The 26,099-nt window shown below is 42.4% G+C and overlaps 1 protein-coding gene and 1 long non-coding RNA gene across 5 annotated transcripts in view; one reads left to right on the forward strand and one right to left on the reverse strand.

The window, feature by feature from the left end:
- The window catches only part of TSPAN7 (tetraspanin 7), a 93,018-nt gene extending 67,106 nt beyond the window's left edge, over window positions 1–25,912 (forward strand). The window contains exons 2-8 of the mRNA XM_071565442.1: window positions 7,499–7,687; window positions 9,884–9,958; window positions 11,443–11,538; window positions 13,380–13,535; window positions 17,955–18,038; window positions 24,402–24,474; window positions 24,798–25,912. Coding sequence (XP_071421543.1) covers window positions 7,499–7,687; window positions 9,884–9,958; window positions 11,443–11,538; window positions 13,380–13,535; window positions 17,955–18,038; window positions 24,402–24,470 — 669 coding nt within the window. The 3' untranslated portion in view covers window positions 24,471–24,474; window positions 24,798–25,912. The remainder of the gene's footprint in view (window positions 1–7,498; window positions 7,688–9,883; window positions 9,959–11,442; window positions 11,539–13,379; window positions 13,536–17,954; window positions 18,039–24,401; window positions 24,475–24,797) is intronic.
- Window positions 1–26,099, reverse strand: part of LOC139676448 (uncharacterized) — a 53,575-nt gene that overhangs the window by 8,247 nt on the left and 19,229 nt on the right. For all 4 annotated transcript variants that reach the window (XR_011698657.1, XR_011698656.1, XR_011698658.1 and 1 more), the window contains exon 2: window positions 16,622–16,708. This is a non-coding gene — a long non-coding RNA (uncharacterized lncRNA). The remainder of the gene's footprint in view (window positions 1–16,621; window positions 16,709–26,099) is intronic.

The following is a 26,099-nucleotide window of genomic DNA, read 5'->3' on the forward strand; positions in this document are numbered from 1 at the left end:
TTAGCTGTGTGCCTTGGTCCTCTTTCATTTCCTCACAGGCTGCTAAACCTATCACTAGACCTTTCAGCTTCAAGATGGATTGTGTTAGTTCTTGTCTGCCTTCCTCTGGCTTCATCCATTTTATGTACAGACTTTCTCTAACCTGTTTGAGGAGAACATTTTGCAGTAGAGCTGTGCAGAGACAGAATACTTCTCTCAAAATTTAGGGAGGCTGGTGTTTGGAAAAGGAAGTATTGGAATTGAGAAGCTGAATATATCGACAACATGGTTATTTTCCTTGTGTCTGACTCTTTGCTGCTGCTTTGAATTTCTTTTTAAGCTGCACATATTTTACAATCATTTAGCAAAGTTGCAAATGTGAAATAAAATAGAAAAATGTTACCTACAGTGAGATCCTGACTAATGACTATACCCTCCTGCATCTCAGTTCTGCAGATAAAGAACCAGTCCAGGGAAGTGATGAGCTTTTCCTGCTGCTTTTGGAAGCAGTAGGGATTGCTATGTGCTCTGCCTCAATCAGGATTGGGCTCCAAATTTTACTTTGCCAGAGCTTAGGAAACAAAATAGCTGACATAATGAAGAGGAGGACATTAATTATGTAGAAAAATAAACTAGCAATTACTGTTGTGCATTTGCCTTCATCTCTGTAACTGATAAACTTTAAAAGTCCCATATGGAAGTCCTGTGTACACATTAGAGTTTGAATTAGTCTCAAGTCTCAGTGGATGTGAGTTGTAGTAACTTTCATATTTCCTGTCTCATATTACAGCAGCAGCTCCTTCTTTGTCATGCCACCAATGCTCTGCAAGTTTTGGGGCATGAAGACAGCAGACTGTTAGGATGTGGCATGCATTCAGTTTAAAGGAGTACATAGTGTTTTCCTACCTAATTCTGAGAGAGTTAAATATAGTGCACTTTCAGAAGTTATTCTCTGAATACTCTTCTCTTCTCTACATATTTTGTTGCTGTTGCCTAGAAGGAGTTTGATAGTTTAATATTTGTCCCAGCACTATTAAAATAAGTAATTCACAGACATTTTTCTGTTGCCTTTTATTGTGAAACTGCATGTGTTTAGCCTTAATTCCTATTTCAGCAAAGCCCAGAATTATAAGCGTATCACTCTATCTGTCTCCTATAAAACTGCAGCACAGATCCTTTTATTAATGCTGTTGGCCATATCTTTCTCTATATGTCTCTAAAAGCAGATGGTTTATTGGACAAGTGAAGTTGTAGCTAACATCCAGTTCAATTATATTTCTGCCTGCCTGTAGCATGTGAACTTTTTCACCACATCCAATCAGCTCCAAAACTGGGGGCAGTATTGCAGATAACATTGGAAACATTTGTACTAACACTGAAGGAAGGCAAAAGACCTAGAAAGCCTGCATTTGGCTGAAATCAGTGACTGATGGGGAGGTGCCTATGATACCATGCTGGAGGAGAGGTAGGACAAAGCAAGGAGAGATGCTTTGGTGATCCCTACATAGCCTTGCTGTCCTACTGACAATCCCTAGTTCATTCAGGTGTGAAAGTAAATGTGTGACTGGGTGGGTTGATCCTGGCTGGATGCCAGGTGCCCACTGTTCTCCCCAGCTGAACAGGGGGAGAAAATAGATCAAAATGTTCATGTGTTGAGACAAGGACAGGGAGAGATCACTCAGCAGTTACTGCCACAGGCAAAACAGACTCAACTTAGGGAAATTAATTTATTACCAAAAATAAGAGTAGGATTACCAAATCAGAGTAGGATAATGAGAAAATAAAACCAAGTTGTGAAAGGATCTTCCCTCTGCCCTTCCCTTCTGCCTGGGCTCAACTTTACTCTCAACTTCTCTGCCTCCTTCTCCCAGCAACACGGGGGGACTGAGAATGGAGGTTGCAGTCAGTTCATCATACATGGTCTCTACTGCTCCTTCCTCCTCAGGGGCAGGACTCCCCACACTCTTTCCCTGCTCTAGCATGGGGTCCCTTGCAAGGAAGGCAGTCCTCCATGAAATCCTCCAATATGAGTCCTTCTCATGGTCTGCAATTCTTCACAAACTGCTCCAGCATGGGTCCCCCACAGGGCCACAGATCCTGCCACGAGCATGTTCCTTTGTGGGCTTCCCACAGGATCACAGCCTACTTCAGTCATCCACCTGCTCTGGCATGGAGTTTCTCCACAGTCTGCAGGTGGATCTCTGGTCCACCATGGCCCTCCATTGGCTGCAGAGGCAAAACTACCTCACCATGATCTGCACCATGGGCTGCAGGACAATCTCTGCTCAGGCACCTGGAGCACCTCCTCCCACTCCTGCTTTACTGACCTTCATGTCTGCAGGGCTGTTGCTCTCATATAGTCTCTTTCCTCTCTTTGGCTGCTACTGTGAAGCAATTTGTTCCCCCTTCCTTCTTAAACATGTCATCCTTGGGGTGGTCCCATCCTCTCTAATGGGCCCAGCCTTGGCCAGTGGTGGATCTGTCTGGAGCTGTCTGGCATTGACTCTGCCAGGGAAGCTTCTGGCAGCTTCTCAGAGAAGCCACTCCTGTAGCCCCACCACTACCAAACCTTGCCACACAAACCCAGCAGTGTTAGACAGAGTACATGTGAGACACACAGACTTGTGAGGTGGGAAGGAGCAGGGGAGCATAACAGTGCTTGGGTGGCCAGTGAGGTTTGGGCAATGATGCATGTGGCCACAGCAAGGCAGTAGAGCTGGTTAAGTCTTTTTTTCCCAGTTTTTCTTTGTGTGTGGTTTGGTTTTTTTTAAAGCCAGAACAATACAATTCATGTAGATTAAAACATTCCACGGGAATCTCTTGATTTCAGTGGAGTTTTTCTTAGAAAATGTCCAGGTGGCCCACCTGCTTAATTTCCTGCCATCTCGTCAGTCAAGGGCTTCTGGGGTTTGCTGAGCCTGAGCTCAGACAAAATGAAATGTGAGACCTGCTAGTGCTAAACAATGTGATTTCTAGTTGTATGTAGTCTTTACAATCCTTGCCCTACTTGGATATCTTCTAGATTTTTTTTTAACCTTTAAAATGTTTGACCTAAATGAAGGGCAAGCCTAATAATGTTTTATGGAATGCTACATCTCAGGTTTCTTGGCTGAGGAAACATGAGTCTAAGGGCTTCCACTGCAGTGAACTTTCATAAGGAAGACATGATCTACCTTTGATGAAATCCAGGATAAAACAGCTTTCTAATAATGTTGAAGACTGGGGAAGCAGCACAGAAAAGAAACAGAAGTTGCAGGGAAAATCCATCAAAATAATGCGGGGAGTGGGACAATTTGCAAGCAAGAAAAAAAGCAGACCAAAACCACCACAAATCACTTGCAAGCCCGTTTGTGGACACAAAACCTGTCTGAGTTTCTGGGGCTTGTTATGATTTTAGGAACTGACTCTAAGCATGGATAAATCAAGTCCACCCTGGTTGCTGGAAAGACTTTCTCTCTAGTGATGCTGTCTGTTTGGGGATGGATGTGTGCTTTGGCTGTTTAATCCAGGTGTGGGCTATTACTGCTTAAGCTAAGGCTTGTATAAAGTCCAAGAAAAACTTCAGAGGTTTTTTTTCTGAATCAAAGCACTAGTCAGGCTTGTGACAGGTCTTGAAACCTGGTATGTTGTTTTTTTTTTCACTTTTGTTTTATCTTAATCACACCAGAGGACAGGATGGCACAAAAAGCTGGATAACCTCATCATGTGAAAGTCATCCCTTCTCTTTTCCCATCCACAGTGTGACTTTTACATCCATAAACACTGAGGGTATGTTTCACCTACCTGACTCTGGTTGTGTTCAGCGTGTATGGCTTTACCTCAGGCCCTCCATCACCTGTAGGATCCAGTGGTGTGACAAAGGGGATGCTCGGAGATCTTGTAGAAGAGCAGAGTATCAACACTGAGGTCCCAGCAATAGCAATGAGTAAGCAAAGCTTCCCAAAGCAGCTGCAAGTCCCTTGAAGTTGCTCCATGGGTTTAACTAATCCTGCCACCACAAAGAGATACTTGAAAGAGATGGTAGAAGCCAAACCTGTCTTTATCCCATCACACTTTTCACAGCTGGTAGTGCATAACATGGGGCTGAGGCTCAGAGGGGATGCTTTGACATTTCTGCGCCCCCAGGAGCTGGGAGGGAAAGGGGGTCCCAGCCCTCCATAGATCAGCTACTGATGGTTCTCCTGCAGCTCCTTGCATTTGGGCAGGATGCCTCTGGCAGTTGCTTTTTGGAAACAAAGTTGTGGGCTTTTTGACTCTAGAAGTCAAAAGGTTGGTAGTCACTCTCGTCTGACTGCCAGGATATCTGACATACTTTGTACGTCTCCAGGAGAAGCTGTATTGATCACATCCATCTATCCATCTGCCACTATTTTGCTTGGTGATTTCCTAATAATTTTTCATTTTGCCACTGAATTATATGATCATGGTTTGAATGGAAACTTTACAATGGGAAAGGAATAGGGAGGACTGAGGAGGGATTGTGCATTGGAGGAGGTGCTCCGAGTTTTCTTTTAGAGTTTTCAGAAGCAAATGGACCCACATCACACTGCTTTTGTACCTATTAGGCCTGACCCACAAGTCACAGAATTAGGCTGGTGTGATCATTTCATGTCAAATGAAGGAGATATAGGTAGAGAGTAAGGGGAAGATATGTGTGCTGAAGGTGAGTGTCAGGAGGAGCATCTGTTTCTGCTGCCTTGTTTTCAGGCCAGCACTGTCCTGGTCTGTCTGCCAATATCCCTCCTGCTTTCGAATCAAAATCTAAAAACAAACCAAACCAGAGACCCAGTACATTTATCATTTCCTTGACTGTGTGATGGAACAGAGAGACTGGGATGGAAAGTGTGTCTTGAAAATACGGAAATAAGGTTTGCCTTGGGATGGAGGTAGGCATTAGTCATACCACTGGTTGTGCTCTGCTAAATAAAGGACATGAAAAGTTTTGTAGGGAAGTTTTTTGGTTTTTCCTCTTCACAAGCAAAATTCCAGCCAGCGCTGCAGCAACCCAAGGTGCATCTGCAGCGGGACTTTGTGGAGACATCCCATCCTCTCTGCACAGTGCCAAGCTTGCACTTGGGGGTTTAGACCGCCCAACAGACTGAAGGATTTCTTTAAATCCCTGTATATCAGAGCTCTATTAAGAAGCAGAAGTGGAATAAACCACTGAGAAGCTTTCCTCCTTTTTTCCAAAATCTGTGTTTTCCATAAATTGAATAGGCTCCCCCTGAGACAGGGGGAAACCAAACTTTTAAAGCTCATAGTAAAGGGTTAGTAATTGTTTCAAAGAGCCAACTAAAAATGCTTTTTATTGCAAGGTTTGAGCTGTCTTTCATATGTGAAGCTGCTTGTTCATTTTGGCAGTGAAGGCTGCTTTTACGCCTCCCTGGGGACAGTGGTAAAACTTTCAACAGCTCAGGCACAGAAACCAGCCCTTTGAGGAACTGGAGGCGAGAAACCAAAAGTTGTTCATCAGATTTCCCAGTCCCCTGCAGCTTACTTTCAGATTTTCCTGATTAATCTGAAACCCTCTGAAAAACCTTTTGTTAGAGACAAGAAGGAGAAAGTTGCCAACAGTGTTGTGTGTGGATGGGACCAGACTTGGAGGGTGCATTTGATGTCTGTGGGTAGGTAGGCTACTCAGTGATTTTTTAGACATTCAGCTGTTAGTTGGTGAGGGGCAAGAGCAAAGAATCAGCACTTTTCACACATTTACACTGAGAGATGGACTAGAGATGGACTTGTTCCTGTTACCACCATGGGCAGGAGGGCAGAAGTCTCTGCTAGTCCTGTCATAAAGATGCAACAGAAATGTTGGTGCCAGTCAGGGGGAAGAGGATGCTCAATGAGACAGAGGGACATGATGGGTTTCTGTGAAAGTGCTGCACTCTGGTGTACTCTGAGTGGGAGCCAGGTGTGGTTATGTCCTCCCTGCATGGAAGGTCTGGGAGGCATGGAGGAGGGAGGTGGATGAGCTGGGAAGTGCGGAAATTGCCAGGTGAGATTGTTTTCTCTGATATATAAAGGATCTTCTCCCTCTGAGGACAAGTTAATTTGCTTTTATCTGCCTGGTCTTCTCTCCTCTTGTTTATTCTCTCTATTCCCTTTTTTGTGATTTCTTCTTTTCTCTACATCTCTCTCACTGTATCTTTCTTTAGAGCACCTATTTTGTATCATCCTTCCTCCAGTATTTTCCTTAGGTGACTGACTATTCAGCAGCTTTGCTGAATGCAGTTCCCTCTCCAGGGAGGTAGGAGTTCTGCACCAGAGCAATACCCACTTGCTGCAGACACAGGTTGAGCAGAGGATGGTCTCCTCTGCCTGCTAGTGCCAAGCAGCAGGATGGTGGAAAGGCAGGAGGGAAGGCAGTGGCAGGAGTGCACCCTGCATAGTCCTTTTTGAGGCAGCCTTGATAAGAAAGTCAAAAAGCTGTTCTCCTTTATCTTCAAGAAGTTTTAGCCTGAATTATTTCACACCAACCTGTACGAAAAGTAGCTGAAAGATCTTACAACATACTCAGCTTTGAGTTTTTAGATGCAATATAACTCTGAACAAGGATCTCCTGCAAGAATAACTGCAGAGCAACCCTGGCGTAATAATGTTGAATTTAAAGTTTTCACAGCAGTATAAAGATGTTCCCAAGTGAAAACATGGAAAGTGAACAAAAGAATCTTGTCAGGAGGAATTCAGGAAACGTTTGCAGAGCTGGCACTCAGGACTGGTCCTTTGTGTCCCACCTTTGGCTGTGCAGTGGGAATGAGTTACTTTTGTACAATCTCAAAGCAGGAGTTACAGCATTGGGTGGTGACTAGCAGACAGTGTGGCATTATTCCTGTTGTGGCCACTGCTCAATGTCAGCGTAGGGCACACCACAGACTTCCCCCATGTCCCCTGCTGGTGCTGGGAGCTTGTGTGCCTCAGCTACCCTGTGACACAGCAGCAGCCTGTGCTTGTGCCTCTCGGGTGAGAGTCTGGGTGCTCCCAGAGCCCACTGCTATTCTCCCAGCCTGTGTCAGGGGCACAGCTGTGTAGCCTGGGGAAGGCTCACTTGCCAGAAAAAGCTACTGCAAAGGATGTTCATATTCCTGAAACTTTGGCACTAGGAAGGATAGGATATCAGGAAGCTGGTTTTTGTGGTTCAGGCACTTTTTGTGGTGAAACTCAGGAGGTATGAGGTGACAGCAGTTGTTTTTGCCTTTTGGTAAGAGTGGTGGAATTGGACACCTCTCTCCATGTGCTGTAGGAGCACAGAGCCTGCTCCTGCAGGTGGTTCACTGCATCTTCCCTTGGTGATTGTCAGCTTTCCAGTGATTAGTCTTAGATGTTTGTCCTTCAGTGTCGGTCTTAACATCTTCAGATGCTGGAATTTAATTTTGTCTGCTCATCCTTCTGGAGTTAGTAAAAGTCCTGAGTCTTCCTTCTGCCCACACAACAGCACCAACGAATCTCTTCAGGATCACATGTACTGAATTTGCATGCCTTCCCTGGTAGCTCCTGACATCTTTCTCATTTTTCTCTGCAGATCACAGGCGTTATCCTCCTTGCAGTTGGCGTCTGGGGCAAGCTCACCCTTGGCACATATATCTCTCTCATTGCTGAGAACTCCACCAATGCCCCCTACGTGCTCATCGGGACGGGTACCACAATCATTGTATTCGGGCTTTTCGGCTGCTTTGCCACTTGTCGTGGCAGCCCATGGATGCTGAAACTGGTGAGCATGCCAAAGTACCTTGAGAGGGGAAGAGGTTTTGTTGGTGAATTGGAATTCCCCCACCCCCTGCCCAGCTTCACCAGATGTTGATATTGTTTTTTAGGCACATAAGCTAAATTTTATTGATCTTAATGTTTAACATATGTGCCTTTTAGACAAAGGAGGGAAAAAATCTTTGCCAAAACTAGTTGTTGATTGAGTATTACTGAAATTTGCTACCACATGGTGTATAGGTCCAAGTGTTGTTTGGAGCAGGGTGGAATGCTGCTGCTGAATTGCTCTGTAAGTCGTTCTACAGTCATTCTGTTTCTCTGTGAGCCAGATAAATAAGTATATTTGCAATCTTTAAAATGCCCAAAGCATTATAAATGTGAAATTCTTTTGAACTATATTTTTAGTGGTCAGTTTAAGACTCTGATGTGAAATTATGGAAAAAATAGTCACGTAAAAAGGCACACCAGCCTTTCTTTTTTTCCTGATCTTCACTAGGATAGAACAATTCAACCCTAGAAAACAAAGTGCTGTATAGTATGTTTGGCCTCATCTCAAAAGCAGCAAGGGCTCAAAGGTGCACTGAGCAGAGGTACATCAGTTATCACTTGGTCCACTTTAACCTCTCTTTGTACAAGTTTCTCTGTTCTGAGTTTTCCAGCCTCCCTTAAAATGCAAAATAACTGCAGGTTAAACAAAGTTATATGATAAATTGTGTTTATAGGAATATTCAGAAGCAAAATCCTACATGTGTAATGGCTAGAAAGATTGGAAATAGTACTTGTGTACTACTGAGCTAGTGAAAAAGGCCTTGAAAGTGCATCTTTTGCTACAGTGTTTTGGGGCTGGTTTCCCAACGAGACAGTATGATTCTTCTCCAGTTTTAAACGTGTTTTTTTTTTAAATGACAATTTGAAGAGAGTTAATTTCCTCAAATGATGGCAGGGAAGGAGCAGGGGAGAGGTAGCAGCTGCAGATCTATCAGCAGATGTGTGCTGGTGGCCAATTGGCAAGTACCTGATACTGTCATAGGTGCTCTGCTGCTGTCTCTTGCTGGTGATGTGCTGTCAGGGCATGTGTAGAGGCTTGTTGGAGTTAGTGCAGTCCAGATGGGAAAGGGATAAAGGTGAATGATGATACAAATCCATAGGAAATCAGGCTCTGCTAATTGCTTCATAAGTCATATAACTTTCTTAAAGGTGTGCCACTAACAGTAGCATGTGCTGTTCCAAGCACATGGGTTTATTTTTATTGTACACATAAGAAATATTTCTAAACTGTTTTTCTCTCCTGAACAGACAGTGATTTGACAGCTGCATTAATTGGAGACATTTTCTTTTTTTAATCCTGCCTTCACTGCTGGCCTCCCTTCCCCAGTAGCCTTCCAGTAAAACTAAATTTACCTCTAAATTCCGCTAAATCCTGTTAGAGCTGATTTTAATTTAAAATATTTCCTCTTTTAATTAACTCCTACTAGCATGTGGAGTACAAAAATGTAATTTTTCCTCCAGAAGATTAAGGCCCAACTTCAAATTTTACCATTCCACTTTGCATTTTTTCCTTTACCTTCTTTATTTGTGCTTAAATATATTTTTAATAGTTGGTGAGTGTCTACACTGAAAGCACTGTTTTCAAGGTTTATTTAGCTCCTGATCCAAATGCTGCTCCTAAAGCTAAACATAGACCTTGGCTCAGCCAAATATTTGAAGCATATGTCTAGTATTATTGTGAGAATATCTCCAGTGAAGTCAATGTTTCGGTTCATTCATTGGATAAACTTCAGGGATGGGGGAGCAAATCCCAGTCTAGCAGTGCGATAGACAAACATGAACCAAAACACCTGGGGAAGCCTTAGCAGAGTCCCATGAAAACAAGAAAGGCCTGTTTGTATTCCTTATTGCAAGATCAAAACCTGAGTGACTTGGATTCATCTATGGCATGTGAGTGTGTTTTCATTTATATGAGAATGCTAAGACGTGGAAACAGAAATATCAGAAAAGCCAGTAATTTTGCAATATGTTGCAGTTGTGAGGTGTGTAAAAATGTATATTACATTCAGGTAACAACCTATGTGTCTACTTCAAAAGACCTTTGGTTTCTTAACAAGTTTGAGAGGTGCCTAGAGTGGGAAGTTAAATTTAATGTGATCTGTTCTGAGACAAAAGCCTGTCATGCTCTGACTTTTCATGCCTCTTGCCTTTTCAGTATGCCATGTTCTTGTCCCTGGTGTTCCTGGCTGAGCTTGTGGCTGGCATTTCAGGGTTTGTGTTTCGCCATGAGGTAGGTTGAAATGTGCTGAGTTTGCATATGGCAGTGCCTCCCTGGGCAGGAGCTGCGAAGTTCTCTGGAGCGTGGAGAATGTGTAGGTCGCTGAGCTTGGCGCCTCCAAACACATCTCCAGGGATGTGCTGATGTGCAACAATAACATGTACAGCTCTTAAAAACTGGTGCTATTCCAAATGAAGGGATTTAGCCAAAGCTCTTGCCCTCAGCTGCCTGATGATTTACTCTGGATCTATCAGGTTTTCTGTGTCCCTCATGTACAATCTTCTTTACTCTTTCACATATACTGAACTCTGCAGGAGAGATTAAATACTTTTCTTAAATGTAGCTCCTTCAGCCAGGCAAGTGCTGGTTTATGTAAGGCAGAGAGCATTTCTGCATCAGACCAGACTTCACGTTTTGTAAATCTTTTCCTTTTTTTTTTTTGGGGGGGGGGCAGGGGGGCAGGCAGGGACAGGGAAGGAGTGGGATGGGATTTTGTTTCTATCCTGAGAATCAGGAGAGATTAGAAGCAGAGGGAGGTTTAAAACTGGGACAGGAAGAAGCTTTAAAAAAACATGATGGTCTAGATTTGTAGTAGAACTTCTGCTTTATCCACTGTAATCAGGTCGATCTCTGGTTTTAAGTCCATGGACCTACATGCCACAAGTGCTGAACCAGAACAACCCCAGAGACTCTCCTTATCTCTTCTCTTTGTATTAACTGGTTTTCTAGTCTCCCCTTTTGACATGAGATTTCCATTGCTATATGTTTTTCTGGTGTCTGCTCTTGCCTGTGTTGGATTGTTTTTGATTTGATTCTGAAATACCACCATGTGCTGAGGATTGCCACTTCATCTGGTCTAACCTGCAGCAGCCTCAGTGTCAGGCTGCTGCTGCCTTTTGGGAGGGGCAGTCTCTTGTGTAGGTCACAGCCACGAGGCTTCTCAGGCCCTTTACCATGCACTCCAAGTGCCATTCCCGGTGATGTGCCTGACCTTCTCCAGATGAGGGACCTCTTGTTCCTTACTCAAATGCCTTTGGTGCTGGGGACAAGGGCTGTCACCTGATCAAGGGATTTATGTCTTCCTTTGATACCACTGGCTTCTATCCCCAAGGCATTTCTACAAGCTTCCACTCCCACGAGGCATCCATGAACAAGGAGGAGCACACAGTCTCTTGCTAGTGCTTGAACAAAGTGTTGGGGGAAAAAGCATCAAAGGATATCTTTCTGATAGGTTAAATAATGTTATGTTTGCTTGGGGTTTTTTTTCAAATGTATCAGTTTGCTTGAGTAGTTTTGTTTCTGTGTCTGATAGACCCCACTGGACAAAGGGCATGGAGGGAGCTCTGCCAGCTCTGAAAATACACTTGAAAACAAGTAGAAAGGGCTGGTTTGGGTGCCTGGTTAGGTCTGGAAATACATTTGCTTCCTGCAAAAGCTGCTTCAGATGTTATGCTTTTTGTTGCTCATGTGGGATGTCTTTTTCCTTGCCCCCATAGATCAAGGATACTTTCCTTAGGACATACACCGAAGCAATCCAGAATTACAATAAGAATGATGAGCGGAGCCATGCAGTGGATAACGTACAGGAAAGTGTAAGTCTGAAATTGGATACTAAAAATTAGTAGAGACAAAGCATACATTCAGGTTTGATCACAGAACATGAAATGTGGATGGCTCAACCTGCAAGCTGTATTTTGCAAGCAAAATTAGAGGTTGGCAAAACTGATCCAAAGAAAAAGTATTTCAGCTGCTATGCTTGTCCAAGGCGCCTAAATTTTAGTGAAAATCTATCTGATAAAGGCAGGGCCTGTCCCACTTGCTTGCTGTTGGTCCCAGGTCATGAATTAAGTTTAGGGGTCAGTTTTATCACTAAAGAACACACCTTGTTCTTACAAGAAGCTGTCAATAAAATTATGAAGTGTTGTAAATTGGAGCTGCATGAGACAGACTTTCATTATCTATCATCCTATATCACTGATAAACTGCAGCAGTTCTCTTCACAACTACAGTGGGAAGCTGGAAAAGGAGACCTGTGAGTTAAGGAGAGAAACTGAGTGTAGTTTTCCCCAGAGGAAAAGCAATTGTACAAATGTGCTGCTGAGCTTGGCAGTGAAAGCTGTTCTGGAGGGATGCAGTTGAAAGAGCCTTTCAGACCCACAGGGTGTGGTAGCAGGGCAATGGGGGGTTGCCTTGCCTTCCATCAGGGCACAGGTCATGAACATGTGCCATAGCATGGCCAAACCAGTTGGAGATGTCACCTTTGAGGGACCAAGTCCACCAACTACAACACAGAGTGATAAAATTCACATTTAAATTCCCACTGGAAACCGTAGCATAGCAAGAAGCTATGCCTTCAGCTCACAATACATTCTGTGAGCCAATTTGCTTTCCCTATGAGTGTAACTTGCTGAATGGCTGAAATGTCAACCTAATTGTATTGATGACTTCTATATCTTTGGAAATTACAACTGTTACTTTGAGCCCCTGAATGTGTTTGAAACTGCACCTCTAACCTCGTTAGAAGATAACTGCACTCCTCTAAAGTTAGTATATTCTGCTGACAAATTGTCTGTTTGCCTAATGTTAACCTGTATTTTGAACTGATTCCTTGGAGTTGGTCAAAATAAATAGTTCTGAGCAATTCTTCAGTGTTTCTCTCATTACAAAATGTTCATTTCATTCATAGCTCTGTTTTTACAGGGACTGCATTTCCATGCAGAAAATTCAGCACATACTCCATGTCTTTTTGAGTGTCTGTCTTCTAGCTTAGCACCTAAACCAGAACATCCTTCCCAGCTTAGGGTTTTTCAGATGACTTCATAGATATACTCTATGAACATATGGTCTCTTTCTATTCATGGCTCAGTGAGTTGTCCTACAAATTATTTTGGTGAGTTAGAGAGGCTTCACCTTGTCAGTTTGTACTAGCTTGACTCTCCATGTGTTACATGTAATTCTGTGTAATACTTTGGGGGTTTGAAATTCCAGCATCATCTTTCATCAAGTAAATAAGTAGCGGAAACAAATAAATACACACACACAAACTAAAAAAAACCCAAACAAACCAACCAACCAACCAAAACCAAAAACTCAAACAAAAAACAACAAAACAAGCAAATTAAAAAAACCTAACAACAGACCTTCAGCTGAAAAAAGATGACTTTATGGCTGAACCTTTGTTGAATGTTATAAATAATAGCTCTGCTCAAAATATACCTTCTTTAAGTTGCTCATCTGCTCACATATTCTGACATGACCTTCTTGACACTTTCATAATTAATAGGGCAAGGGATGGTATCTGCTTCTCAAAACTAGAGACACCCTGTTTTTATTTTGATTATGAACTGATTAAGTGGGCAGTGGTTATTCTATACTAGTTTTAATTCTGTTTTGTTTGCTTGTGTGTTTTAAATCTGCTTCTTATTCCTCCTAGCTGAGCTGCTGTGGCATTCAGAGCTACACCAACTGGAGCACCAGCCCTTACTTCTTCAAGCACGGCATCCCTACAAGCTGTTGCATGAACTCCAGTGACTGCAATACTCAGGATCTGCGCAACATGACCGTGGCTGCCACTAAAGTAAACCAGAAGGTAACAGTAACATTGGGTCAGAGGCAATTGTTGTGACACCATCCAGTACATCACTGGAGAATATTGCTGTTTACAGTTGCATCTCATTGCATTGGTTGATAATGTGCATATAGGGCTGTAGTGATGGTAATGATGGGCTTTGTTCACCCCTTTGCTTTCATATTCTTTAAGCTGGCCTTTCTCAAATGCCCAGGTGCAGCATTTCTGTTGAGGAGGGAATTTGTTCTTTCCTCAAGCAGAGGTTGAGTTAAAGGTACTGCACAGAGGCAATACTGGCCGGGCATAGGACCACAAATGACACATGGACCCAATTGCCCATGATGGTTAGGTCAGTCAGCACCTCTCTACTTCTCTGCTCACTCCTGCTGGACACAGTGGGTTTATGGAAGAAGGACAGGATTTAGTCTTGCTTATGTTCAAATAGTAATTTCAGTGTTGGAGCCAAGTTGTCATCCCAAATAGAGAAAACATGGGTGATTGACAGTAAGTATTGTGGTTGGTGGGTACATTTACTGTGACTTAAAACCTCTGAACATGTGCTGCTGAAAGCATAGCACAGGCAAAGTAACCCGTTCCCTGAGGCTACCTGAAGAAGGCTGGGAAGACAGAGTAGGGTTGGGAAAACAGGAAGAAAAAGAATAATTGGAGAATAAAAATACAGAAAACACTAAGAGGAGGAATAAAAAAGAAAAAATGCAGTAGCTATAGTAGACACTGTACTGTGGAAAAACAACTCAAGGCATTGCATCAAGTGCTAGTGCATCATCAACTCTTTCTTTCTCACTTGATATTTGCAAGAGAGAGAACAGTTTGTTGGTAAAAAGAATGATATTGTTGCTGAATCACCATGCTGAGTTGCAGCACAGCTTACTCAGACTTAAGGAATATTTTCTTTTCTGCTTTTATTTTCAGAGTAATTTTTAAAAAAAAAACAAGTAGAAGTCCTAACTAGATAATGGCGAAATGTGGAAATGCCTCTCTCTTTTCTCTTTCAGTGTTTTTCACCTCAGTCCCCTGTGACTCACAAGTTTGGAGTGGTGGCTGAGCACAGCCTGAAACATCTTTGAAAACCAGTCAAGTAGACAACATTTTTTGTCATGTATTGGAAAGTGGCACTAGAGGATTCTTTTTCCCTAGGCCTTTCTTTTTTGCAATATTTTAATGAGAGCCACTTGTTGCAGTCATATGTGGAATATTAGTGGTGTCCACTGCTTAAGAAACTCAATCACCACCAGCAGAGTAATCTCATTAACTTGCATGAGAATTGAGGGTGAGGCACTCTGTTCAATTGCAGTATGTGAACTTGTAGTAACTTTATGTTTTTGTAGAAGTGCAAGTAAGGTGAGAGGCAGGACAGGGTTGATCTAGGACATGTGCAGTACAGCCAACATCTACTGTAGGCAGAGTGCCTCCTGGGCAGCCCACCCTGAGCCCCTACTTCCACTCATCTTCCCAGCAGGAAATCTTACTGGTGTGAGTGGTATTCTACCAGCAGGTCCCACCTTTTCAGTTTGGGACAGCCATGTACTCTGAACCTTTCCTGAGTGCATAACTGAGCAGGCACCATTTGCATTCCCAGTTCTGATCTAGTGTTTTCGCAAAGTTCAGGCTTGCTCTGCATGCACAGGTAAAACCCCGTCCACTTGTGAGTTCCTGGTGGTACAGGATGCCTGCTAAATTGTAGGAAGTGAATGAGGGATGAATGTGCTAGTCCAGGGCTAGTAACTTATTCCAGCCATGCTTGCTCCATGTGCTCCTGTGAAATGCACAAGTCAACTGACAGAAAAGAACTGCTGCTTCGTTAGGAAGTAGTTGAAGTAATTACTTGAGTTAATTACTTAGGGGAAGTTTGTAGGTTTGGAAGTTTGGTTTTGTCTCATTCTCTGAAACAGCAATTTGTAACCAAACGTTACAGGGTTCTGTTTAGCAGTTGTGAGATCTTGGAGTTGTCCCAGACATTTGAGCAAAGCAGGATATTTCTGAAAGGGTCACAGGAATAAAAAGCAAGTAGGAGGAAATGCTGTGTGGCCCTATCCTTTCACTTCAGCTAGAAAGCAAGTGTCATCGCCTCTGAGCCCCTTGCTCATCTTGGAAACAGGCCCTTTACTCCATATGTGTTGGAGAAAAAGGAAAATATGTAGTGCCTGTGTTGTAGAAGACTCTTCTCACCATGCCTATGGACAAGTATATTTGGAATACATCTTTTGATGGATCTTGCAAAACTATCAGTAAGACAAGTTCTCTATGAGCTAAACAAATTACTATCAGTTTCTGAGGACTAATGATGAATAAACCAAAGGGGATTAAACTAACTACATAATTGCAAGACTAAAAGACAACATTCCTGGGTTTTCTTTGCCAATTCTGACCCTAACTTGCTCAGTGATCTCGGGTAAATTATTTAGGCTCTCCATTTCTTCATCTCAGAGGATACTAATACCTAACTTTTAAGAGCTGTCATTAGGATTAGCTAATTACTGTTCATATAGTGCTTTTAATCTTCACGATTCTTTGCCAACAAACTTCAAGAACTACTCTCTAAAGGCTTAAGACAGGAACAAATGGAGTCAAGAAAGACCAGATAATTGCTAAACTGTCACTTCGGTCCTCTGGATCAGCCCCCAGATGTGGGTACACAGTGCTTCACATATTTCTGTACTGCATGTCCATCTCGTGGGTGCTGCTCACACTCTCACTCAGCACAGCAGGAGCTGAGCAATTAAGCCGTATGTAAACAATGGACTTCAGTAAACATATTGTGACATAGGAAAGCAGTCTTCAAAGGAGGAGTGATCAAAACTCTCCCATTGCATGTTTTGTTAACAAGATCTCGTCTCCCCAAATTACCATTGCATTTAGATGTTGCATCTCTTGAAGGCACTTCAATAGAACAGATTACAGAAGAGGTGGGAGAACATTAAGCCATGTCAGACAGAAGGAAAATACTGCTTGAGAAATCTAATCTCATTGCATAACATGTAAAACACACACAGCTATAGTTGCTTGATGGGTTAAATAAACAGGCTTGAATCAGACTTACTGCTCACTGTGGTAAAATATAGTTAAGGATTAATATGTACACTTACACATTTCAGAAATGAATCACAGCTGTGCTGGTCCTCAGCTACCATCAGGTTCACCACTTCATTACTCTCAGGATTAAATATCTTCTCCTGTTATAAAAGAAGTTAAATAAATGAAACAATTTATTTCACAAATGGCCTGTCTCAAATAAAGGACATTGTTTTCCCTTCTTGCTGTTATTTTTTCACAAGTGCCTATTGCATTGAGGTCATGGTAAAGAGTTCCTACAATGTTTGCAGAGATGAGAGGTGTGTGGATGGATGTGAAATGGTGAGACACTTCTCTCTTATGGGACAGGAGTCCAAACTGGGAAAGAGAACTTACTGTAATTCCTGTGTTTTTCAACTTACAATAAAGTGGATAAAGTTATAAAACATAAAACACGTCAGGGCTGGCCTTAAGCCAGACGAGTGTTGGTCATTTGAGGAAGTGTGGCAAAAGGGGCTGAGTGTTGATTTCAAGTTGTGTGGACAGATGGGTTAGTAATGAAAGAAAAAACAGATGTCATCTTTCATTTTTCTTCAAGTATCATGTCACTTGATTAGATTCATTCAGGCACCACAAACTAGGAAAACTAACTTCAAATGCTTTTTTGAGCGATGAAATATGCAAGGAGAGGAACTTGGCAAACACCTCAAAAAAGTCTATCTGAGAGAAGGGCAGATATGTATATGAATCTTCTGGCCCCAGTCTAGGCTGTGAACTGAGACATGAGGAAGCAAATCAGTTGATGAAGTCAGGATCTTAGTTAGGGAGAGAAAATTGAGTTTGGGGAGCAAGACAGGGAATTTTATGTCCAAGGGCAAAGGAACCAAGAAAATTCATACAACATCCATGATAACTTTGTTATATGCTTTAAAGTTACATACTACTCAGTGCCTTGTCTGGAGTCCCTTGACAGATAAAGGCGAGCAGAATGCCTCAGGGGACCCTTGCATTAAATATCTGGAATATTAGGAAACCAGCATCATCTATTAATTTTTGACATCTATATTGTATTATAACATTGGTATACCGTTACTGATTTTGTTTAGGTCAAAGATATATAGTTTTTTAAAACAATGCAAATTGACTTCCTTTAATAAGAGCCATAAAAATGAGCACAACATCACATTTAGCTTTTAAAAGTACTGAAATGCATTTTTTCTGAAAGGAAATTGTTTTGCCACCACTTTTCATCATTCACTCAGAACTGCTATTAAATAAAAAGAGGAGAGTGTTGAAAATCACAGCAGAAATATTGTCTAGCCTGAGTCCATTTTGAATGAGAAATTTGTATGTATGCATTAATGGCAGGGAAGGTCGATACAAGGAATGATAATGTTTGTTTTCCAGGGCTGTTATGACTTGGTGACCAGTTTTATGGAGACAAATATGGGAATCATAGCTGGAGTGGCTTTTGGGATTGCGTTCTCACAGGTAAGTGCACAGACACTCCCCTTCACCCCTTTTCTTCCCCTCTCTCTCTTTCTTTACCTGCACTTCAAGGAAGGAAGAATTATGGAAAGGGACTGAACTCAGCATGCTCATTAGTCCTGAGGTCATCAGTTCATTGATTTTCTTTTTTTCAACTTAAATGAAGTTTCTCCTTGGGAATATCAGTTACAGTGGAGCTAATGACTAGCTCAAGGAAAACAACTTGTCCCTCCGCTGGGTCAAACAGAGGTTAACCCAATAAAACATTGGCTTAAATGGAGCATAAACAGCTAAGGAGACAAATAGCTTATCTGTTGTTTGGATAGGCTTCTAAGTACTCTTATTTGTTCTTAAAGGAGTCTAGAATTAAAACAAGAGTGTACCTTCAGGTCTGACCTGGAGCCTGGAGGGAGCACTTCATTTTGGTGACCAGATTTATTTATTTATTTATTTTCCCTTTAACATTGAACACTGAACAGAGATGTGCCAAAATCAGATTAAACCAACTCCTATCCTGCACCAGAAGGAATTTGTCATGAGAGGAATGACAGGGGAGCTCAGAAGCTGTTTGCTGCTCCCTTTACATAGACAGAAGCTGGAGAAGGTATAGGCCTGCTCAGAAACTTCTGATCAAGAAGGTATCAAGAAGGTGTAGGAAAACACTTGTATCATTCAACAAGATGCTTCTTTATACTAATCACTTAATTTGTGATGGCAAAGACTCTACTGGAAACATGAGAAAATGAGAGAGAGTGAAACATGGAGGATGCAGAACTCTGCAGAATGGTTCAGCAAAACACACAGGGTTGTATATGATGCCTTCCTGAGAGGCAATCTGCTTTTTTTCCATGGATAGTAGACAGTGCACTGTACATCTTTCAAAAATTATCATGCAACTTTTATTTACTCCATTCACACAATATTAAAATCCTGGGTCCTGAGGCAACCCTGAAAATATTAATATACCTGTTGGATTTATTATGTTTATCCAGTGGTTGGGAAAAATGAGGTGCTGGGAAAAATATTTGAGGTGTCCTTAAAACTCATGAATTTAGATTGCACACTGCAAGTTTACACTGAGCTGCACTGGAAACAAGTGATCTGCCAGTGCTGTTTCCAGTGGTGGGCAAGTGAATTAATGGATGTCTCTTGCCCCAGCTGCCCCATGTGGTCAGCCTGTGCTTGGCTGCCAGGTGTTTTAGTTAAATCTCTGAAGTTTTGCTCAGCAGTTATAATGGCCTCCAGGTTATTCAGGATAACTGTTCCCATGCCATGGGGAAAATGGCCACACATCCTCTCGGTCTATGTATACACATGCTGAGGGAGCCCTAAAACTATTTGGCCTCAAACTAGCTGACTGCCCTGCCCTTGGCATATCTGGAAACCTGATGCCTTGTAGCCAAGGTATTAGATGTGAACAGCCCGTGACTTGGTCTGTCAGCCAGTTTCTTGTGGGCGTATGTTGGTTCATCACAACACCAGCTGCCCAGGGCATGTGCCTGCATGTCAGGTTCTCAGGATCCAGAGCGACAAAACCACCTGTCTGGAGCTGTTTGTTCATAAAGTAGGGGGAGTTCATTTTTTTTAATAGGCTATTCTAGTTCTTGTTGAATGGTCACAGTCTTGATACTCTTCTCCAACCTTGATTATGGCTGGATTACTGCTATAGTACCCTGAGCTCATATTTCAGTTCAATTTCTAGACAACCAGAAGGCTATAAAGCATCTTTTTAAATGCCTCATGTAAAGCTACCCAAAAGAAAAATGGGATGAGTAGAATTTTACAATTCATATGTGGCTGGGGCAAATGTCTCAGTCAGGACCAATACTACTTGAAAGCTTTTAATCGATGTATCGTAGCAGGCTGCAGGCAACATGGGGTGCAAGGCACTTTGCTGCTGTGGCTCTGAGTGAAAAGCAAGGTGTGTTTTGATGTGGTGCTGGCATCTCAGACTGCTGGTGGCACTGTATGTTCCACTGCCATGTGGGGATGTCACTCCCCAGTATAGGTTCAGGGCTCTGGCACTGTGAGTACACATCCAGCTCCTTGTGGTGTCAGGAAGTGTGTAGAAAGGAGAAGAGAGGGGATGCAGAGGAGAAAAATGCATCTCTCCTGGGATGTGAAGAATAGAAGGCACCTGGTTATAATTTACTGCCTAATCTCTTTTGCTGGACCCAATTAGGGACAATGTTTACAAACTGATTCCAGGTTAACCATGGCTGGCAGTAATGCCAGGCAGTACTCCAGCTGTAGGCAAGGTTTCACTGTTCCTTCTGAGGATAGGCTTAATCTAAATAAAAGACAAATTAAATCATGTTGCTCTTCTACAGTAAAGCACACTCAGGGGTCTTTCCTTCAAATTATTTGTTAGGTGTTGACTAGCATAGGGAATGTGCTGATGCCCAGAAACAGGGAAAGTTTGATGTAATGGCATTGCACATCTTACAGGCCTGGCACAGACCTCTCTATCAGAGTCAGAGTTTATAAAAAACTGCTGTGTTGCTGACCTTGTCTGCTCTGCTCCTTGGGTTCAAAATAATAACCATAAAATAAAATTTGATTGTTTTTGGACTCGGATGCCAATGCTGACTTCCAGCTGGAATAATTTCAGTTTAGCAGGTGCTCTTCAGAGCAGAAAAATGATTGCTGTGTTGTGCCCAACAGAGAATAAAATTATGCAAACTGCATAGATGATGAAGAGTTTTGCCTGGCTAAAACTACAGTGCAGCCATTGGCTTAAGGAATGTGAGAGACACAGTCTGGAGAGGTTTATAGATTGTGGTTGCAGGAAAGACTTCCTGAGCAGGGAAGTCTCCATGCACTGTTAAGGGCAGATTAGTCCCTTTCTGCTGAAGGACTGGAAGTCAGCTGCTCTCCACATGCTCCAAACCAGTTGTTGAGCATACATGGTTCCTATCATTTAAAGATACATTCCCATGTTCAACTCTACAGTGAAACATCCACCTGCCCTCATTACCACTGACATTATTGTGAGTAGCACTGACTGTGGATGCAGTTGTGGTGCAGACATCATCTACCCTGTCTGCTACAACTCCTCCCTGAGGCTGAGACTTGCACCTCCTTACACAGGGTTTAGGGAGTGGGATCCATATCAGGATCCAATATGTAACGTGAAATCCAATATAAGAGTGGGTTGCTTTGAAAGACTAATCACTGTGGATTCACTATGGAGATAGGACTGTGCCAGAGGTATACCAGGGCACAGGAGACTGACTCAGAGAAGTGACATTGAAAATTCCCTGTCTTCTAAAATAGGGCCAGACAACCTGGATTTGAGAAACAGGGAAGAGAGAGGGAAAGAGAGAGAGAATGCAAATGCAGAACTGAGTCTGGCATCTTAGCATGTGAAAATCAAAACTAAAAAATAAATTGTAAGTGGATAAAAGTTGAGATTGAGCATTCAAGAGACAATGTGAGTGAAAGGAAATGAATGCAACTCCTAGCAGCTTGTTCCTTTGTGGGAATCCTTTTATGCTGATCCTTCTAGTTTTTCAAAGGAGCTGCAGGGACCTGCTGTACAAAAGGATAAGGGGCTTCCCCCTGCCTGAAGAGCAGAAGAGGCAAGTGATGGACCAAATGCAGAGAGCAAGGCAGGTTGGAGAGTGCTCATTTGTGGTTCAGTCTGGGAGCCTCTAACCTGATTTAAATGCAGAGGACTGTAGTTATGACTGTAATGAAAGAACACCAGGAGGAAAATTCAGCAGCTTAATACAGTACCACCTCTTGGCTACAGGAGGGATGGTGCTCCTGTGGTTAAATGTGGAAGTCTACATACCTTGGAAAACACATGTTTTTGCATGTGTTCAAAGTACTCCTAAGATATTTATTACAGCCTGCTATGTCCTGATAATACTTAAAAATGCTGTATAAAATGTATGCAATGGCTCAATATGCATGCCACTATTTTTGAAGTACAGAAGTTAAATAGTATGTTTACTATACTATAACCACTATAATACTATAACCACTTAAATGCCTAAACCAGCATAAAGTTCAGAGATAATTAATAAGTGGGCCAAAGATCAGAAAGATACATTCATGAGTAACCTGCCATTGGTCCCAGGAGCCAGTTGAGTAAAACAAAACATTGTTACACACCTGCAGATGCTACAAGGGTTAGACACTGATTATTGGAGTTACAGCCTACCTAGAACAGAAGAATCCCTAATTAAAGGTAGCTGGGGAGGTCTACTACTGCAGAAGGTGGAAAGAAAAGCCTGTGGCTTCCTATTTGTACAGGCTACAGAATCTTTGCCTTTGTAAACATGATACAAGCAGCAGATTGTCATCGAGAACTAGCAGCAGAAATCTGGGTGTTTGTGATGGGAAACAATGGGTACCTCATGGCACAGGTGTTAAAAAAGACATGAATAAACTTGAATGTGCATACATTGTTGTCCATTGTAGAATAAGAGAGGAATTGATTTTGGTCTGGGCCAGAATTTGCTCAGTGAAAATAAATTGGATTAAATACACTGTAAAGTTCATCTTAAAGAAAAATGCAATAAGGCAGAGAAGTGACTTCTGAGACCAGATGAGGAAGGGGAGAAAAGGTTAAAAGCTACCACAAAGCATGGAGAAATACATACCATTCCCCAAACCAGAAATCTTACTCCCCAAAACGGAACTGAGCTAAAGAAACATTGCATCAATCAGCAGCAGGAGTGTCAAGGCCTCCCCAAGTAAACCTGTGTTAGTTGGTTTTCAGCAACACTTTTCAAACCACCAAATTGATCAAATCATCTTCCCAGTGACAGGAATATTTAAAGCATGGAAATCCAAAGCCCAGCCAGACAATGTTGGCATCCTCATTGTTGCTGGTCCTTTTCTGGCCTTAACACCTGCCTAGAGAAGTTGAGTAGAAAAGACAACAAGATGGCTAAAATGTCTTCTTGGTGCCAGGTGAGATTTTCAAACCTGAGAAAGGGTTTTCAGCACTCACATCTCTTTTGGCAACTAAAAATACAGCCCTTTAAACCTGGTAGCTTTGTTTTTTATTGGAGGTTAGTCAGAAGGTGCTACCTGTGCCCCATGTCTAGTAATAACCAAGGCAGTGTCATAATTGGGGTCAAAATCAGGAGGTGCACGTGGGGAACAGGATGTTTCAGCCTGCTTTTAAAAGTTACTCTGTGCCCTTTGAGATCCTCAGAATAGTTATGGTGGACACAGAAACAGGAGACAGAGCAAATTTCTGGCAGATGAAGCATGGCCTGACAAGGACTGTGACATCTTAAAGGCAGGAAGCAGTTTATCCGGATTGGAGTTTCTCTGGTTTGGTCTTGCTCTGGCCTGGTGCCAGCCCAAAACAAGCAATTGGCTGGTAGAGAAGATGTATGCTTTGATGATGATCATGTTAACAGGGAGCACTGCCTGGTCTAGGGGAAAGGACACACAATCCTATGAGTGAAATAGAAGGAGCTACTTCAGACAAGCAGCCACCCAGTCGTTATCTAGTCATGATCTGCTGCCAAAAGATTTGATCCCCCTTGCCAGGTGGCGCCCTCAGCAAGCCATCTGGAGCTGGTGTGACAGCCCCTGCTTGGAACCAGGTCCAGGGAAGGCTGGTCTATCAGCACACAGCACTCTTGCCTCACCTCCTTAGCCAGGGATGAGTTGTAATAGTCTGGATATGCTCAGGAGTTAATTAATTGACCAATCCAAATGAGAAAAGCGAGGCTGAATTATTTACAATATATTAACACTGTTGGCATATGCAGGGAGCACTAAGAAAGTGCAATAGGCAAAACGTTGAAAAGACAGAGTGCTTATTGACGAGTGGAAATCTCGGATCTGTTTTCAATAATCTGAGTGACAGCCAAGGGAATAGTGAAACACTTTTTAAAAATTTATTTCCAGATTTATAGTGCTCATTTCTGTGGTTCTGCATCACTTGTAAAGAAAGCATAACCACTCTGGGGCATTAGGAAACTTTTCCCTGGCATACTGTTAAGAAAGTTAAGGGGACCACAAGCTCTTTGGGGTACTGGTAAGGGACCCAGGTGGAGTTTCCAAGTGAAAATCAGACGGTAGTGTGCTGATAGTCCTGCCAATTTATCCATCCACATCTGGGTTGGCCAGGCAATGACAACAGGATTGAAAAATACCAAAAAGGCATCCTGCCTGCCAAATAAACACAGTCTGATAAAAATCAAAAAGAAGATCTGACAAAGATGAGAGATTTTCATGCTGGTTTTGTGATGTCAGTGGTTCTTAAAATAGAGCATAAATACGTTGTGCATAATAACTTCAGAACATGAAATAATTGTTTAGCATGACCTCTCCTTTGCTCTGCATGGATATAATTTAGCTTAAATTCTATTTTGCCTCCATTCTTGTCCTGAACAGTTGATTGGGATGCTGCTGGCATGCTGTCTGTCCCGGTTTATTACTGCTAACCAATACGAGATGGTGTAACAAGGTGAGCTTTTCCTGGTTTCCAAGTGGTAAAACTATATAAGCCTAGGTATGGTTTTGTGGCTGTGCTGCTTCTGCTGAAAACAGTGGGCAAGTTTTAGATGCTCAGCATATTCATTGAGAATTAAGTCTTCCAACAGGCTTCTTGTCCTTGAGATTTTCATCCCAATATTGAATCGGGGGGGGTAGGGGGAAGGGGGAAAACGTAATGTTGAAATGTTTTGTCATTTGAGTTTTCTTGAAAAGAGAGGGCAGAACACCTGCTGTGAGTACTGTTAGCAAGGAAAGCAACCCACTTGTGTTTTTTTTATCTTCCCCGCTGTCTAGTCATTCAGAAGCGTGAAGTCCAGAGCCTGCCTGAAGACCAGGAGCTGCAGAACTGGAGAAAGACTGACATGAATGTTATAGCACACACTGTCTCTCGCACGCACGCACACCCCCACGAGCAAGCACGTGCGCGCGCACACTCGCACCCCTCCTCCCGAACTGTCCCATGCGTAGTGTTACCATTCTGTGAAGTACCACGGTGCCACCGAGAGCAGCCGGGTCCCCTCGGCCTCAGAACCCACCCCCATGGCTCGGCGTAGGACGGCACTGTCTGTATGTTCTTGGTCACACAGTAGTTGCATCGTAAGTTAACAAAGGTAATTCATTAACAGCATTGATTGGGCTGTGCATGTAGTGACTGGAGGGCATAATTAGCCTTTCACCATGGTTAATAAGTGTTGCACACGTTCATATAAACTGGTATATGAAATATATATTCTTTTGGTTTTATCTTAATTTCTTGGGTTTGTTTATTGCTTTTACTAAGGTTTTTATCCTTTCCCCCTTCCCTGCGCCTGCCCCCTCCCTCTTCCCCAAAAACAAAGGAATAAGTAACATAACATAAAGATACTTGAAAACAATGTTAAAATGTTGTGCTTGAAGGGAACCATTATTCCTGATGTTCTACATCTTTGATTCTTTCTCAGTGTTGTATGCCTAGTGCGTATCCCAGTAGGCTTTGTCTAGTGCATTTTGCCTTGGAACCTGATCCTGTGTAATACTGTTATTAAGCTGTGTTGTTGCTTACTGTGAAGGCAGAAATTTTGCTTCCTTTATTTTTATTACGTAGTTATGAACTAATTGAACTGTGCTGTACTGCGGCCTTCATACGTTTTTCCTGTTCTTTCTTTTTCTTTCTTTTTGCATTGAGGTTGCAGCCACCAAATACATTGTTGAATCGAATTGAAATAAAAAACACATACACATGCAAAGAAAAAAATAACAAAGAAACCCCCGGCATATGAAATATTTTTTTGGGGAAAAGCAAAAGTTTAAAACCTTTTTAAAAAATAGGACTTTTTTAATAATGCCTCTGTCTAGCATGCCAACGAGAATGCATTGATATTGTGAGTATTTGTGATATACGTATTAATAAATGGAACAATTACAGATTTCTAGCTGCTTCCTTTTTGTTCTTTAGTCATAAGAAAACTCTTTTTTTGGGGGGAGCGGGAATGTGAAACACCTGGGCACAGCTTGAATTGACATGTCTTTATGCATTTTTTAACAACTAACTTGCTTGTGACAGAAAAATGTTACTACTCTGGGGGGGGGGGGGAAAGGAAAAAGTGCTGGAACTGT

Source organism: Pithys albifrons, chromosome 1 (genome assembly GCF_047495875.1).
Source record: "Pithys albifrons albifrons isolate INPA30051 chromosome 1, PitAlb_v1, whole genome shotgun sequence".
In the NCBI taxonomy this organism is placed as follows: domain Eukaryota; kingdom Metazoa; phylum Chordata; class Aves; order Passeriformes; family Thamnophilidae; genus Pithys; species Pithys albifrons.